Source organism: Anas acuta, chromosome 1, assembly GCF_963932015.1.
Source record: "Anas acuta chromosome 1, bAnaAcu1.1, whole genome shotgun sequence".
Lineage (NCBI taxonomy): Eukaryota > Metazoa > Chordata > Aves > Anseriformes > Anatidae > Anas > Anas acuta.
The window spans coordinates 163350605-163368390 of NC_088979.1; the positions used below are offsets into that span (position 1 = coordinate 163350605).

Sequence of the window (17786 nt, forward strand, 5' to 3'; positions counted from 1 at the left end):
GAGTAAGACAGGTCTCTGGGAATGTGATAGAAAATATGCTAATGTGGTACTCTCTTGTTCTTTTTCCTAAATCAAAGAATGATGTTCATTCTTTGTCAGGAACTTAAAGGTTGCTCCTCCTCCAAACTTTTATTAGACGTCTGCAAGGATAAAGTTAAATTCCAGTAGGAAAAAAAATGGAGAAAATTGAAGAAGATAAGAAGATAATTGAGCTAGAATTAATTGGCATTTATTTTGTGAAATGTATCATTGCAGTGTTTGCTATTTTATACATGGTTTTGATGCATGTATGTTCCTCATAGGAATAATGAAACACCAATTGAATTGTTTAGGTTGAAGGTGAAATCTCCTTTCTATAATCATGTCATTATGTGGTAGAGTTTAATCTTTTCTACTGTGTAGACTTGATCTATGTTTGGATAAGAACCAGCTGGCAGAAATACATGCTGAGATATGGTTGATGGGTTAGAAGAAATTATAGGGCCTGATTTGATACCTGGTTGTTCAATTCAGGGTGTCTAGGAGCACTCGTCACTCTAGGATGCACAAAAACAGTGTGTGCTCTAGAGCTGCCTTCTTCAGCTTGGCTCACTGAATGCATCTCCACATAGTATTTGATAATATTGTATGTTGCAGTTCTGTTGTTTCAGAAGTAAATCTAACAGATTTTTAAGTTTGGAAATACCTTCTTCAAGGCTATATGATTTAGTAGAAGGTATCTTTTTTCTTATAATATGCTTTAGCTGTTCATTGGGTCAAATGAAAAGTCAAGGGACTGATGGCCAGTGTAAAGCTCAGAGCACTCTTTTTTTTTTGTCTGAAAAATAATTTTAAATGGGTGGGTGGTGTCTAAAAAAAACATCCTGCTTTGAGATGTTATATGCATAGGAAAGATCTTACTTGTTTATCACACAGCATGGGTTTTACTGGTATCCCAAGAACAATTTGTAATAGATACCTTAACTACGACTTGTGAAGTTAATTAAATATGAGCAGCTGAGTGATAAATATGGAAAGGTGTTGGTTTTGAATGTGGTTTTCTTGGAGAAAATATGGGTGTGGTGTAGGTTGTCACTTCTTGCACCTCATTTTCTTTCAGCTTTTAGATTAATGTTTACTCTGCTGTGAGTTTGACCCTCTTCTGCAGCATCCAGGGCACTTTCTAATGACACTAACGCAATTTGTGCACTTACTTACCCTTTCTTACAGCTGTGCCTCTTGTTGGATATCCTAAGCTACGTCAGTCGAGTGCAAGTGATCTTAATCTGTGTGTATTTTTCTAGTCTTCTTATCCCTTACTGGGGCAGGATAAAAGCTGCTTGAATTCTTTTGAAATCTGTGTAAATATAGTGTGGTGTCTGTAGAGATATGAGGCTGCTGTGCATTAGTGAGAGTGGAGTTTCTTGGATACAGTTCAGATATGAAGATACAGAAATGCAATTTTGTTTATAAACAGCAGGTCTGACAGGATAACAGTATAAAAAGGGAATTATAATTATCAGCACCTCTTAATTGCAGATGAGGTACTACTCGCCAAATCTTTGTATAAAGAATAAGTTTCTTTTGGACAAAAATTTTTTCAAGGAATTCAAAGGGCAGGTGCACAGCTGCTATGCATTGCAGATTGCTGATACTTAGTGAGGGCTCAGACTGCATTTAGTACTTCTGGGTGATGCTAAAAGTTGTACTATGAAGGTAATGTTGCTCCATACAGAGGTTTGGTCACTATATTATTGCATAAAATAATTATAAACAAGGTAAGTTCTATGGTGTAGTGATTATATCCGCACTAATATCTATTTAAATGCAGTAAAAGGGTTTTTCAGAATTGGTCTTGGTTTAAATTTCTTTGATGTACATGCCAACACATCACTGTTGGAGGAAAATAAGGTTGTCAGCTTAAGCCTATCATCATAATTTCTGCTATAATAAAAAGAAACAGTTAAAAATCAGTATCTGTGGTGCTACTGTAGTCAAATCTAGCAATGCTACTTTTAGTACAAGGCAGGAGGGATGATGCACGCTAGCTGTGTGATGACCTCTTTCTGGTGAGCAGTTAGTTGAGGAGAGTGGGCAGCAGCAACATTTCCTTCTTCCTCCTCCTCTTCTGCTTCCATGCTGTTGTTGGCTCTTTTCAACCAGTATAACTCAGTCCTAGATACTCACCTTGGTGACGCTTCCTTAGAACACCATAAATGCTTGCAAATTTACTACAGGAAAGCATCCTGAGCACAGAGAGCATCATGAGTTAAAGTTACTGTACTCTTTTGAAGGGACAAGATATTTGTCAAATTTAACCTTCATTTTTTGCACAATAGAGTACAAGAAAAATAATCAAATTTAGATAACAAACAGTATTTCTGGAGAAAAAAATAAGAAAACCAGTTACCTGTGGTTGAAAAACCGCATGTATTTTTGCTGACAGATGTTATTATGTTTCATTGTTTCTCGTATCTTTTGAGAATGTTAGACTTCAAAACATGTTGTTCTGATAGCTTAAAACTTGGTTGATTTTTTTTTTATTATTTGTTTTGTTTAAAAAATCATGCTAATTTTGAAAGTATTTGCTATAAAATTTCATATGCCCAAGCTTGAAAAATCAGCATGCCTCATTAGCTAGCATAAAAAGTGTGGCTGAATTTTCAAAGACTTCAAAATAAAGAGAGGAAACACTTGTTCACAGAGTGCATAATGAAATTAACATTCAGTATATGCTTTAAAAATACTTTTTTGTTTCACTTTCGTTCTGTTCGACTAAAGTTTTTGCACTGTATTCATTCTGGCAGTACCAGGCTCCATTTTTTTTTTAGGGGGGGAGGAATATGTTCTAGCATGTTTCCCTATATAGCTTTCTTCATGTTTCCTACTTCCCTCGTCTCAGTTACTGTTTACTTTCACCTAAACACTGCTCTGCCACCCCTGGTATGTCTTTCCTCTATATGGATACAGTAAAATATGCAGGCTTAGTTGCTTTTCTTTTGCTGCGGGTAGGAATTTCTACTGTTCCATCTTTGCACAGTTAATATTTAGGTAGCCACCTACATACAAGTATTTCTAGAGCTTATTGCTGGCTTTTTTCATAGGTTACTTGGAACTCAGGACTAAGAATAACCAGTTTCTGTTTAGATATTTACACTGTTTCTTCCATGTTCCTGCATACAGAAAAGGAAAACAGATGTGATTCTAGTTACTGCGCTTCCTTGGGTGTGCCAGCTACAGTGGGGGCTAGGGACAGCCACCTACGTGCAGAGAGAGCTCAGTGTTGGTTTGGTACATTTTGGAGTACTGTCTTCAAAATATATTTGTATGCATATATGTTACTTAGAATCAATAGAAAGAGCTATTTGCTGAGTGGATTTTTTTTTCAAATCTCCGTGGCATACTACTTGGTTAGCTGTGGGAGTATTTGGTAATTTTGAAGCAAAGGTGTGTAGCTATTCAAGATGCTTTCACAACAGCTTCAAGAGGGAGAATCGGAACAAGCTGGATTTGCTGCTGTCTCTTGCACAGTGAAAGATATAAAAATCTTTTCAAATTGGTCCATAATTTAGAAAAAACACACTCCGAAACTTGGATTCGACTAGTGAAAAATGAAAAGAAATTGTCACTTGCTGTTTTCTTAAACAATTTTGGTCATCTGTTTCCCATTTCTTTTTCATTTTCCAATTTCCCATTTCTTACTAATTTAAAAAAAAAATGCTTCTACCCACTTGAAATTCTTAATTCTTGTAGTTTGCAAGAAGAAAACATAAATTCACCTGATATCTCTGATTGATATATCAGCTGTCTAAAAATCTTTCACTCATGCATTTCAGGAGAAATAATTATCTAGTTTTGCCAAATAATCCTAATTGTCCGTATTTAACCTGATGCTTTGTGTAGGTGCTCACTGATCACAGTGCTCTCCCAAATGAAAAAGATGTGATCGAGAATCTTCTAGAATTTGCAAAGAAGCATAACCTTAAAAATTCCTGAGTTTTATTATGGTTAAATAGTAGTTTAAATGGCTTCGTAGTGGCCTGTCTCCTTAAGTCTGCCTCAGCGTGATCCTGAATGTTCAGAGACAACAGGTTGAGACACAGCAGTGGCTAACAGCATAAGATGGCAGTTTGCAAAGTTCCTGAGTAAGACTTCCTGTGAACTTGACTTGTTTCTCAGGCCACTTGATTTCTTCTACATCAGTCTCCAAATCATTCAGCACAAAGTATTCTAGGCCCAATGAAATGTGTGTGGTTTTGGCTCCAGTATTTAACACGGAGCCTTCATTTTCTTCTTTAATACATCTGATACATTAAATACATCAGATTAATACGTCTCAGGAGAAAAGGCAACTGCAGGAATGTTTCATCTGTATAGAGAGGGGAAAAAGGGAAATTATTTGTAGGTGGTCACTGGAGAGAGTGAAGAGGCCCCAGCTGTGCAGAGCGGCCTGCTGCCTGGCCTGTGTCACCTCAAGGGGCAATGAGAACTTGGCCATCTGTAGTGACACCTGTGAGGCACTTGCCTCATGTTGGGTATTTGCTTGAATTTTGTATGATTTAAGTTGTGTTTTGGTTTTAAATTTTAAAAGGCCTTTCTTTAATCTGTTGTTCTGAGTGATTATGTTGAGCAGTGCACCTGAACGGTGCAAGAATCAGGTAGAGGCTGTGATCCTATCTCTCGATATCTTGTTACCCAGGTTGTGTACAGGTAGTTACTGCTTTGCTGCTTTACATATTATATATTTTTGCTGTAAATTTAACAAAACAAAAAGCTGAACAACCCAAAAATGGTTTTGAGAAGGGCTAGGCAGCTTGAGGTAGCATTCCCACTTTGTTCTGAGTTAATAACAGTGCTGTCAAGAATTTAAATTTGAAGTGAAACTCTTCTGGCAGTGGTTACATGAAAAAATATTCCCAGACACTCCAACCAATAGAAGGTCTCAAAAGGATCAGGAGTTTTAGTGTACTTTAACTTAAAAATAAAGAGCAATATTAAAATTGTATAGTTTTAACTTGTTAGATGTGGCTTGAAAGTCTGATTGTTTGGCCAGATTTTGATGTCTTTTTGGTAGTAATTTGAATGATTTACAAAGATGTACTTTTAAAAGTTTTTCAAGACGTTATTCAAAAAATACAGCAAAATAAATCAGCAAGCTGTGCTAAAAGAAAGCAATTAAAGTATATATTCCAAAGATTTGCAACTTTTTAATTTGTTTTTACCTCCTGTGAACTGGGAGGCAGATGTTTGGTTTGTTTGTGCCTCCAAATGATTGCACAGCTGCTGTGAACACGGTGACACTTTTTCCATCTTTGGCTCCATGATATCATTCAGTTAAGGCTCTTGTGGAATTAACTTGAACTCCACCACCTATGGATTAAAAAAAAAAAAAAAAAAAAAAGAAAGAAAAAAACAAACTAGCTGGGCTTATCTGAAATGGGTAATTAATTAAAAGCTCAAGAGATCAGTTGTGCTGTTGGTTGGTGCCCCACTAACATTAAATCTTGTTTCCCTGCAAGGCCAACCCAGACTTGCTTATTTCAAATATAAGAGATGTTTTAGGAGGGTTCCTCCTCACATTTTTGGGGTTACAGGATCCTCCCCAGTGGTCTGACGAGGCAGCAGGCAGTGCTCATTTCTGCTGCTGAGCTCCTGGTGAGTCCAGCAAGCAGTTGTAATGAACTGAATCAGTTCAGGAGCCATGTCTCTGCCCTGCCTCTTGCTTGCCATGGTTTTTGTGACCTTCAGGTTCAGCAAGTACTTAAAGTTAATTATATCCCTAATTACTTCACAAACTTGTTTCCAGATATGGTGAACTGGGACAAGGTTTGAATGTAAATGAATGCCCCTTTCTTTTGCCGAAGTAAATAATATTAAAATGCTTTCTGAGCATACATAGCAAGCTGGCTGCAACTGAAGAAGTTCAGAAAATCCAAAGTTTGAGATTCAGAAGGAAATACGTCCTAAATCCCTGAGTTTGTATGTACTGTCTTCAGAGAGGCATCTTCCTCTCAGCTTACTTTGTGTCTCTATGTGCCTTTTGTTAATAAATTTTCAACCTAAAGAATCATCAATTGAAGATGATTATTCCTTTTATTTTTTATTCAGACTGTAGGCCAAGTTACAGGGTAAAATTTTTAACTTGCAGTTCCTGAACTTAGTTTCAGTAAGGACTCACTGGCTTTCATACAGTAATCTCAGAGAGTTATTATTTATTGTCTCAGGGATACCGAGATCCCATCTCTTTATAAAAAAAGTTAAAATGTACTTCTCATAATGTGATAGGAGTCTGGGTTACATAATAATGATTTTAAATAAACACTTCATCTTTTTTTTTCAAGGTCATTAACTTATTAACTCATTAGCTTATACTTTTATAGTTATTGAGGAATATGTAGCAACGATTCCTAACAGAGATTTCAGGTAGAAGTATTTTCACCTTCCTAAGGCAGTGCTATCACAAAAGCAAACTTGTTCTTCCAGCCTTACTCAGACTGCATAACGCTTATCGTGGAAACTTCAGGGTAAAAGTGTCAGGGACAATTTTGTTTTCCTGCTCTTGTCTTCCCTGGTATTTGTAGGATGCTTGTGCTTCTTTATACTTGGACCACAGCAGTATCTAAAATAGGTGCTGTAGCTTGAATATCTACACTTGAAAGCTTTGTCCCCATAAATAAGCATGGTATGGATCAAACTACTGTTCTCTTCTCATTTACTTATATTTTGAATGAGCACCTACCAGAATATTGTATAAATTGTCATATTTTCCTGAATTATTCTTTTATAGCTATCTGTTGAACATAGCTATAGCACAACAAACAAATTACAAAAGACGCAAATTTAAGTGCCATTCCAAAATATTTTATAAGTGGGTGACTGTGGGGGTCCATTTTTTTTTTTTTTAACTTTTCTATTGCATCCTACTTTGCATAAAGCACCTCGTTCTGGACTTGGTATCAAAGGCCACAGTTTTAGACTTTTGTTGCACTGTTCCAGTTTCTTTTTTACTGTATACCATGTGGATGTATCGATTACGTATCAGCTGAGGAAATTAAAGTTATATTTTGCTTACTTACTTTAGAAAGGTGAAATTTCAAGTTGAAAGGAATAACTATTTGATAAAGCTTTTAAAAAGCAATTGTTTGCTTTCATTTTGAAATATGGATAACTTTTTAAATATGCATACATACCTACACAAAATAATATGCTGTTGCATCTGAAAATTTCAGTTATATAGTACTGGAATAACTGAAATGTCAAATATGTCCATATTCAAAGTCATAATATTAGTTTTAATTAACATTCAGCTTGAAGTACAGTTCAGTTGGAAAGTGATTTAAAAAATAAATCTGATTTGTAGGGCTGTTTTTGTACTGAGTTTTGCTCAACTATGCCTTAAAAACACGGAGCATCGTTCTTGATCTCACTTACCAAATCTGTTTTCTGTACACGATGCAGAGCCAGGCCACCTACACATCTGAAATGATTGTGCTCCCTTCCCGTGGCAGTGCCAGGTTTCCTAATTAAAGCTACCATTCTGTAGGCACCAGGGTAACTTCATGCACCATCTGAACCTTGTCATTGCTTTGCTGAAACTATTATTACTGTAAAGGAAAATAAACAAATGCATCAACTTGTTCAGGTTAGGGACATCTGTTATTGAATGGCGTGAAAAACAGAACAAACATTTGTTTTCATTAGCAGGTTTAGAAGGTTTCTTTAGAAGAGTTGGCATTTGAGTATTTTTTTAGACTGGGTATTCCTATTTCATTATGCATCCCTGCATTGTGGGTAGCAGGGGGGATCCCTGGATGGAGTGGCCAAGGGAAGGCTGAGAAGGGACCATCACCACAGAGATGTTCTCATTTCCCCAGCAAGTCAGCTTTCTCCTACTTCTTCCATCGCTTCAATTCAAATGTGAATTTGAAGCAGGTTCACCAAGTCATTTCTTCATCAGATGGTTCTTCCTTTTCTGACCCAGTAAAACCAAAACCCTGTAAGCACATGCAAAGGGGAACTCAGTAGCTCCACTTCTCCAGCCCTACTGATCCTCCAACTTGGCTGGTCTCATTTTGATGTGTAAGGTGCTTTATTTTTGGATTTTACTTTAAAGTAAAAACCATGAAGTTGTTCACATGGCTAAGTAACTTTCTGAGGTATTACTATAGCCTTTTGTTCATTCCCTGCACTTTCTTATGCACTGCTTGCTCCTTTTATCAGGAGCAGTCTTATGCCCTGTATCTTACGCACTGTATCCTTTTATCTATATGTCTAGAACTGAATGAACAGGTTGAACAAAATACAACCACTTCAATAAGGTACGTATTTTCCTTGCAAAAGTAGCTTATTTTTTCCCTGCAGGCATTAGGTAGAAACAGGTAAAATCACTTTTTATAAGAACCAATTTTATGTTTATTTTAGAAAAAGGAAATTGAAAAGTACCTGAATGCTGACTTGGGATTTTTTTTTATAAGAATATTATTGTTGGTGGTTGACTTTGTTTTTGAGTCCAAAGTTTTGACATTGCTAGAAAGTTAGGTTTCCCCATTGTTTTTGCCTGTTCAGCAAATACCCTGTATAGCAATTATCTGATATGTAACCTGAAATGCTGTGTAACTCTCAAAACAGTGGAACTAGTATTGTTGAGAAATTTAGTTACTTTGAATTCATTTTTCATTCAAGCAGATGTTAATTCTTTAAGCTCAAGAGAGGTTAAGAGTCACAGCTATGTTCTTTCAAGAGGAATAGAATAAAAACAGCACAACATACCAGCATCAAAGCTAGTAGTGTCAACTGATGGTATGTGTCCCAGAAGATACAGTTACACTTCTGGGAATTCATTTCCATTTTGTGGCCTGTCAGTCATTACCTTTTCTTGACTTAATTGCAGAGGTTTAATAACAAGTGCTGTTAAAATCATACGTCAGAAAAAAAGAGAAGGAGGATACTTGAAGCACCAAGTTGTTGAATAAAGATAAGGAAAAAATTATCCTAGATCTGGAATCTGTCATTAGTAACTGGCAGTAGTTAAATAGAAATATTTTCAATTATTTGTATGAGCGGTGGATTAATTTTGTGATTGATTTCTGCATAATTTGACATTCCACCATAGTGAGGCTAAAAAAGCACTTTTGATTTCCGGTACCTTTTACCAAGTGGGGAACTAGTTCTTCAAGTCTGAGTATTTCCTTTTATATTTTTTCCTCAAATATATGGAAGGTGTAAATTAAGCTCTGTAGGACAGAAGATGTGTTTGTAATGTGCTTTTGCTGAGTGCTATTGTGGCTCAAACAGTTTAATTTGTTAGGGAAATAGAAATGTTTTGGTCGGAAAGTGTAAGACTGTTCTGTATTGTTCATTTCTTCTTAGAAGCTGACTACATTTTATGCAGTAGGTTCTCAGTAGTTTCATAGGCTTATGGTTTAAAACTGTGAAATAACTTAATCCTTTCTTGATTTATTGTTGGAATCTATCCATTTGACTTAATATGAAATTCAGAAATCAATTCCACGGAGTCCAGGTTGTTGCATCCTAAGATAGCAGTACTTCCAATAACAAACCAGTTAGACACATGGGACTTGAATAGAGTGCAAAGTACTGTTGCTTCCTCTCTCTCTCATTTCCCCAACAAAAGCTAACTTTGGGAATACTTTGGACCAGAGGTGATTTTGGTTTTATTAATTTTATGAACCTGCCTTAGAGACTGAGAGTCATCATTCCAAGGAATATATGGGTATAGAAAGAATGATTATAAAAAGTTGATGTGCCATTAAATACGGATGCTTCAGGAAGAGTGGCTTAATATATGGAGCTCATGAATGTTGGTGTTTCAGCCATTGTTTGTATGTTTGCTTTTGTTCGTCACCTAACCATTTTCTTCTTTCAGTTCATGTAAGTGTGTATTTAAATATGATTGGAAATCCTTGCGGCAAACTGAAGTTCTATTCATGTAAATGGGTAGTATGATAAAAAGATGTATAGGTATTTAGGGATTGTAGGGTAGTCATGAGGGGTTTTTTTTGCTTATACCAAATATGGTTGCTTCTATTAATTGTATGTGTATGTGTATATATCCATTGCATGTGATATCCTGGTGGCTGCTATTTTTTACATCAGCTTTATTATGTTGAAGTTCATGTTCTCTTCTTGTTTACCAAAAAGTTTGTTTTTCTGTTGGCAGGTATTTAATTAGCCAAGGAGCACATGTAGGAGCTGTAAATAGTGAAGGAGACACTCCATTAGATATTGCTGAAGAAGAAGCAATGGAAGAGCTGCTTCAGAATGAAGTAAATAGACAAGGTAATTTTGAATATGAAAAGCTGTTTTTGTCTGTTGAACACTAAATATGCTAAATGTTAAATTAGCAACTTTAAATTCAATTATTTTTTAAAGAGGGTTGTCAATACAATGTACAGTGCTGAACCTGTGTTCCAGGCATTTTAAGTCATCCCAGCCTTTTGAGAAGAAAGAACTTGGAAGCACTGAACTAAGGTGTTGATTGCATTCTTATATTCACTCACCTCAACAGAATTTAACTGGTGTTCAGATAGTATGGGTGGTATACAGTCCATCTGGGATGTAGACTTCTATATCCCAGCTTTAAACTGTGTCTGAAGCAAGACATCTGTACTGAACTAAATTACCGTGGGAGGGAAATAGGCACTTTTAGGGTGACTCAGATGTCAGTGTTAGCATGAAGTGAATCCAGCCCAAAGGGAACTCCTTTCCATTGAAAGCCTAGAATAACTGAAACAAGAGTAAACAACTATACTGTGTTACATAAACCACCCTTTGCATCTAGTTCTGACCTTTCGAACACCCTCCTACTATGCCAAATATCTGAAACTACTTGTTAGGATAAGGATTCTTAAACTGTTTTAGGTCTGACAACCAGTCAGGAAACTTTAAGCTCTCTGGTAATTTGTGTGCCCTCCTGAGAGCACCATGCGGGTGAGCATTCATGTAACAGTTAATGGAAAAGTATCAAATTTTGATAGTATCATTTTAAAACATATATCCTAAATATGTCCACTTTACTTCTATAAAATGGCTAGGGCAATGCTAGCAGTGACATCTTTGCAAGAGGGACTGGCCTCTAAAGAAGCATATTGATTCATTTTTCTCTGATTCATTTTTCTCTGATCCTTTTTACCTCCTTACATTGCTATTTCCCATTTTGCAATCCTCTAGTGGTTTTTCCAGGGTTTTTGAAAATTTCAGGTTTTCCCATTCCACAGATGGGAGAACATTCAGATGTTGTTGACTCATTGTCCTGAATCTGATAGGCATGCACTACTATCCCAAAACTCTTAAATACAAGAAGAGGGATGGTGTAGTCTGAGTTACATCGTACGCTGAAGAACGATGTCAGTTTGTGAAGACAGAGCCTTTGTGAGGGGCGTGCTAGGGACCTGCATCTCCATTACTTCTGGCCATCTTACTCTCTCTTAAAAGTCTTCCTCCTACGTTACTTTTTTGTAGCATTGATTTTATATCTCTAAAACAGATTTACATAATGTAATAGTAGACAAGAATTGCTTCAGGCTTTGTCATGATTTAATTTGTACGCTTAAATCTGTTTAATGCCCAAAGGAAATGTTGAAAAGAAAGTGGTGACACGATATACAGGGAATAAGAGATGGGTGCTAATACATAGAAGCAGACTGTAGATTCAACAAAGGCTTTGATTCAATTATTTATTGCTGTTAATTTTAACTGATAGTTCTTATAGCTAGCACATAAAAGACTCCGGATTAGATAGATATGAATATTTTTTGTCTATTTTAATTAGTTTGGAAAGAAGCACAGTTCTTTTTTTTTTTTTTCTCTTTAAGAATACTGTTAATCCTTGCTGGAGAGTCACTTCTGGCATGTACCTCAGCCTAAATTCTTTGGGTGGTTTTTGATACGTTTGACTTTACTGGCATGCTATATTGATTGGCCGTAGTTCTTCGTAAAACTGACATCATTCAGAAAAAGAATTATCTTGTAAAACCTCCCTTTTATGTTAATGATAATATATTGTTATAAGTTTTTATGTACATTTTTATAGTGCAGGTTCAACATTAATTTTTATTCTTTTTTCAAGTTTAATTATTTTGAACAGCCCAATTGTAAAATCAGCATTGGTAACCTAAACTAAATGTCACAATTCATTGAAAATTTCAGTGTAGTTTACATATTTTATAAAGCTTACAGTAGAATATCTATGGCACTGTTGTTACAAGCCTGAGAAGAAAGGAGATGTTCCCACAGTGTAGCTGTTAGCTTCCAAAGGGATAATCCAGGCTATTTTAAAATAATGAATTTCAGTTGCTAGGGAAAACCTATTTTTCAAGCATTCCTGCTACATGTTTATGCCAGTTACTGGATTGGCTGAAGGTTTTTCAGAAGACTGGTCTCTCTATGGTGATTCAAGAAATATATTGGTTGAGGGAGGCACCATGTAAGGTGAGAAACTTCCTAGGACTCCGCTTTGCAGTGGTTTGACTGCCCTCTGGAGAACAGGGGACTTTGTGTTGTCCTGAAGAGTGACCACACTTCGAACATTTGTGACAGCATTTCTGCCTTCCTGGTGCTAACAGTGCTCTAAAGTCTAACCTACATACATAAATATGTATACGTGTGTATATATACGTGCATATATATATATATGTACACACACACATATTTATATATACATATATGTGCATGTATACTTGGAACTGGTATTAATGCTTGCTTATAGGCCTGTTACAGAACTTGGAAAAGTCTATATTCTTTGCTGTTAAATCTATCTAGAACTAGTTTTGTAGGGTTTCAACCTAGGTATTTCACGTGTGCTTTGTTTTATATAAATTATTCTTTTCACTGTTTTATATATACATATTCTTTCATATGTAAGATATGTGTGTATATATGTGTGTGTGTGTGTGTGTATAACATATATATATTCTACCTAGCTTCTTTGACTGCAAGACCACTTAGGAGTTGCAGTTTTGTAGAAATAGGGAAGAAGGCATGTAATGTAAAACTAAGGGTTTTTACCTGCAGGGATAAAATCACAGGAAATATTTAATGATTGTAAATGAGGGTGGAATAGAAAGGGTATGAATCTGAATATAAAATGGAAGTGTATATCTTAATAAATCACAAGACTCAGGAGCCAGCATAAAATAATGTGCATTTGGTGGCATCCTTAACTTGCACATAAAGTAATATTACATACAGAATGACTGTTTAGCCATGATCATGGTCACTTGAAAAGTGCCCAATTGTACATATGTTGTAGCTAGAGAAGTTCAGATTTCTAAAATAATCATTTATGTCAGTGGGGAGTTAACACTGATGTATTGTGACAGTTTCATCTTTGAATGTACATGTGATTAAATGCAAATATGCTTCCAACTTTACTATTGCTCCTTGTGTAAAATAAAGCAATACTGCAGTTTTGATAAACCAAATTGACTGTGGGGTCTCTGGAACATTAAACCCTATTTCAGTGTTACTGGTAGTGGAAAATAAGCCAATTTATTTTGAAAAGGAACAAATCTAGGTACCAAAAATCTTACCCCTGTGTAGGTATAACATGCAGCGTGACAATTATGTAGACATTTTCTGTCTCATTCTTGTCTTTGGCAACTTTTTAATGTGTTCCTACATTTATTATAGTGGTTTTTTTGTGTGTGTGTTGCTTAGTTAATGTGATGAATATGGCTTCCTACATATTGGCATCAGCAGTCAGGGCTATTTTGTGGATCACTCTGATCTGATTCATTTGATTTCAGATATTTTGAAGTGATGATGTTTGACATTGTTTCTGTTAGAGATCTGAGGAGAATCACCATGCTAGCTTATCCTTTTTTTGCTGCTTCTGCAGACCTTGAGTCTATATAGGAAGAGTTTAAATCAGTCTTTCAGTTCAGCCTTCATTAGTTTGTTTGTATTTATGACCAATTTTCACAAACATTGACTTACATTTTAAGGACATATCTAATGACAACACTAAAAATGGGAGCCTCTGGAGATGCTAAATTCACAGACAGAAATTATAGAATAGGATACAATTCAGCTCTATGTGACATTGCAGGCTTAATACAGAGAAGGATCCAAAGTGTTTGCGCATCCTGTTCTAGCATTCAAATTTCAAAATCTGAACTGTCTAGAGAGGAGGTGGTCAACTATCCCAATTAAGCTTCCTGTTCTACATGTCCTTTCGGTTGGACACGAAATAACAGAACTTGCCTGTTATTATTGTCCTTCTTCAGTTATTCTCATCTCTGTGTGTAACACTTCTAAACTGCAACCCTTGGTTCATGCTTCTTCTCTCTTTTCTTGTGTCCTCTGATGTGGGCCACAGGTCCCCCAACGCAACCACCTTGTATTCTGCTGAGCATACAGCAGGCCTTCGTTGATATAATGGGCTCTGCAGTCATTCTCAACTAACGGACTTGTTATCCTATAGATGAAGCCACAGCACTCTGATAATAGGGAAAGCATTCTTCTACCTGAACCTTCAAAGGAAAATTAAGATTTTTTGCTGAATTTTGTCTAATTTGGACTAATTTTGCAACATTCTCTTTTTATATTTGTTTTGTTACATAAATAAAGCTACATTTATTACATTATTTCTAGAGTGAACAGTTAATGGCTTAATTATTTTTAAGCTTAAAACACAATTTAATTTTATACTTCATGAGAAGGTAAATTAAAAATATGCCATAGCAATATATACAGATTTTTTGACACAGATCTGAACAAAACACTTCACTGGTATCAAAAGTAGTTGGTTTATGGAAGTTATGTAGGTGCAGTGCTGAACAACTAGTCTTTGCACACCATATGTTTTAACTGTTTGGCGTGCTATACAAAAACTTCTCCTAGCACCTTTTTTGATGTTTCCTCCGTATGTCGGATGGCTTTATCATGGACCAGTCCCATGTGTATAGATGCCACTGCAATGCACAGAATTTTTAACCTTTACATTAAAAGCACTATTTCCAGTTTCTTGATGTGACCCTTTTTATTTATATATGCTCTGTGGCATATCAGCATACCATAGCTATGGAAGCTGTCTTTTGCTAGTAAAGTCTTTTCATATGCACTGGTGAAAGCTGGCAGACTTGAGAGCTGTTTTGCTTGGCCCTGGCCGCAATCCTAGCTGCCACTTTAATCACATTTAAAGCTGTCCAGCTCTAAATGCTGCCTCTCCTTCAAGTCTTCAGTAGGGTTAAGCATTGGTCTGAAGCGATTTTTTTAGTGGTGGCAGGCTATTTATCATCATAAGTCTTTTAAAAAGTGTTTTTAACTGCTCAAGTGGTTATTTTGGATGGTAGGCAACATTCTCGGGAGGTGAGCTGGTGGGGAGAGGTGATGTGAGGTGAATCAGGAGGTGAGGATACAGCGCGGCACTTCCTCTGTGGCGGGAGGCAGGCCGCTTCTCATTTCCAAGCAGAAGCCAGTGTTCCTCATTCTTAATTATAGGTAAATGTAATGAGGCTCTCTCCAATGTATTGCTTAACTCAGCTTTGTTTATGCGGCTGAAATGCGAACTATTACGTTTGTATATAAACATTAACTCGATGAAGTCAAAAAGCGGGCCGCTGTTCCCGGCGGTATCTATGAAACATGCCTTTATATGGCCGAGCCGCGCTCGGGCTCTGATTCAGCGCCTCAGGTCCCGCTCAGCTCCGCCGTCTGCTCCCCGCGCAGCCCAGCGTGTCGGACCTCCTCACAGCTGCTGACTGACACGCCTTGATAGGAGAAATGAGAGCATTTCGCTGTAAATTATTACTGATCGGAGCCGTGCCTGGGCTGCCAGAGGTTAACGCAGGGGTGTTGGAAGCCAGGCTGGAGCCGAGAGGCAGCAGCACATTGCCATCTACGGGCCGGAGGCAGAAAGTGGTGGTGGAAAGGTGCGGCAGCAGGATCCTTCACCCTGGCGTCTCAGGGCAGAGTCGCAAAAGCAAAAGCAAGGAGGAAGGTCCATATAAGGTATAATAAAGGCTCTTCGTGTTCTCTTTGCTGTATTTAATAATGGGAGCTATATTTAGCTCCTCTCAGAGCACAGCCCTTTTTCTGTGACACAAAGTTCGTAGAAATACCCATTTTCGTGCCAGTTAGTACGGTGAGGTGTTTTATTTAGATCGGCAAGATTCTCTTACTTTCATCTGTTGAAACACGATCAGAAATGTACTGTCTTGTAAAATAACGTATTGATGCAGCTGTTGGTCCTGTACAGCCTTTATGTCTTCTTTGGGCTTCACAGACACATTCATTTATGATACTTACAGGGTATTATATTTAACATTTATTACTTCTTCTGCCAAAGCACTGATATTTTGTCATAATTATTTAGTTCTCTAGGCCTACGTAGAAATTATGGTTAAACATTCGCCATTGGAATTTCAGGATCAGGCTTTTGGAGGAACATTTTCTCAAAAGTGCTTCAAAACAAACAGACACGTGGGCAATTTTCCGTTGAAAGGAATTTATGTAGGATTGTTCGCCTGCAGGAAGTTGCTTGTGCCACGAGCATTTTCACTTAGAACTCTGGCATGCAAGAAGGGGATGGACATAAGTGTGCCTAACGTGATATATAAACCACTTATTGGCATAATTGTGCCTGGCAGGAAACACTAAAATGTAAATGATTTAACTCCAGAGAATTATTTTCCCAAGATCTGCTGATCTGCACTGCTGTGTCATTCTGAAAGAAAATGAAATGTAAAGGCCCCAGAAATTTACAGTTTGCACTAGTTCATACATACAATATGTAGAAGTCTTCTGGAGGAATGAGAATACATGATTATAAACACATTATTGATTCAGTTTCTGGGTTTAATTCTTCATATCGGTCAGAGTTCTAAAGATTTTTAGATATGTGAAATTTAATCTCTGTTCTGATTTATTTGTCATGCATTGGGTTAAGATGGACAGTTTTAGAAACATACATTTCTTTAATTTTTACCCTACTTTCTTTCAATATTTTAGCTTCTCCATAGGCTCTGCTTAGTGCTTCAACAATCATATCTTCCTGTATCTTGCAGACTTAACCCAGATTAATGGGTTTTCAGCAGTTTCTATTATTTTTTATTAAATTGCGGAGGCTGAAATGACTATTTTAGCAGATTAAGTGAATGAGTCTAGAAATTCAGTTGACTGCTTAAAACGCTTAATGTATTACATGCCTATGTTATTTTATGGTAGTAAAGTTATGTCTTTAAATTCATCCTTGACATAACATTTTACCAGATCTTCTTACTGAACAGAATCTTTTGTCCAACTTTGTGGGTGTTTTTTTGCAATTAAATTCCTTCTTGCATATTTGTTGCTATGGAATATCTGTTATGGTTTGAATTGACTGAAGAATACAAAAAATAGTCTATTGTAAATTTGCTTGTAGCTAATTTGAATAAAAAGGAAAGCCTCGGGTTCTGAAGTTGCATTATATAATATTGTTTAAAAACAGAAAAAGTTGAAGTTATTTATGAAAAAAACATGACTTTTTCAGGTATGGTGGTCTTTTCTTAGTTTTCCATGAAATGACTATTTAGATCTTAGTATTGCTTGTACGTATATACCAAAAGGGAAGAAATTAGCACCTCAACCTCCTTGTAGCACAGGCATTTTTCATGGGTGAAAAGGGAGTTTAGCAATGTCATATGCTACCCCAAACAAAATGGCAACAAAACAAAACAAACAAATGGCACCTTATGTTTCCAGAAGCATGTAATGCTTCCACTCATTCAGTCTGGATGTCACTGAAATTTTGATTTGGGCATGTCATTGTCACGTTGTTTCTTCTTTTTTGTTTGTTTGTTTGTTTG

General features: G+C 36.6%; 1 protein-coding gene across 6 annotated transcripts in view; it reads left to right on the top strand.

Moving 5' to 3' along the window:
- Positions 1-17786, top strand: part of PPP1R12A (protein phosphatase 1 regulatory subunit 12A) — a 124860-nt gene that overhangs the window by 53055 nt on the left and 54019 nt on the right. For all 6 annotated transcript variants that reach the window (XM_068669102.1, XM_068669106.1, XM_068669101.1 and 3 more), the window contains exon 3: positions 10160-10278. In XM_068669102.1, the coding sequence (XP_068525203.1) occupies positions 10160-10278 (119 nt within the window). The remainder of the gene's footprint in view (positions 1-10159; positions 10279-17786) is intronic.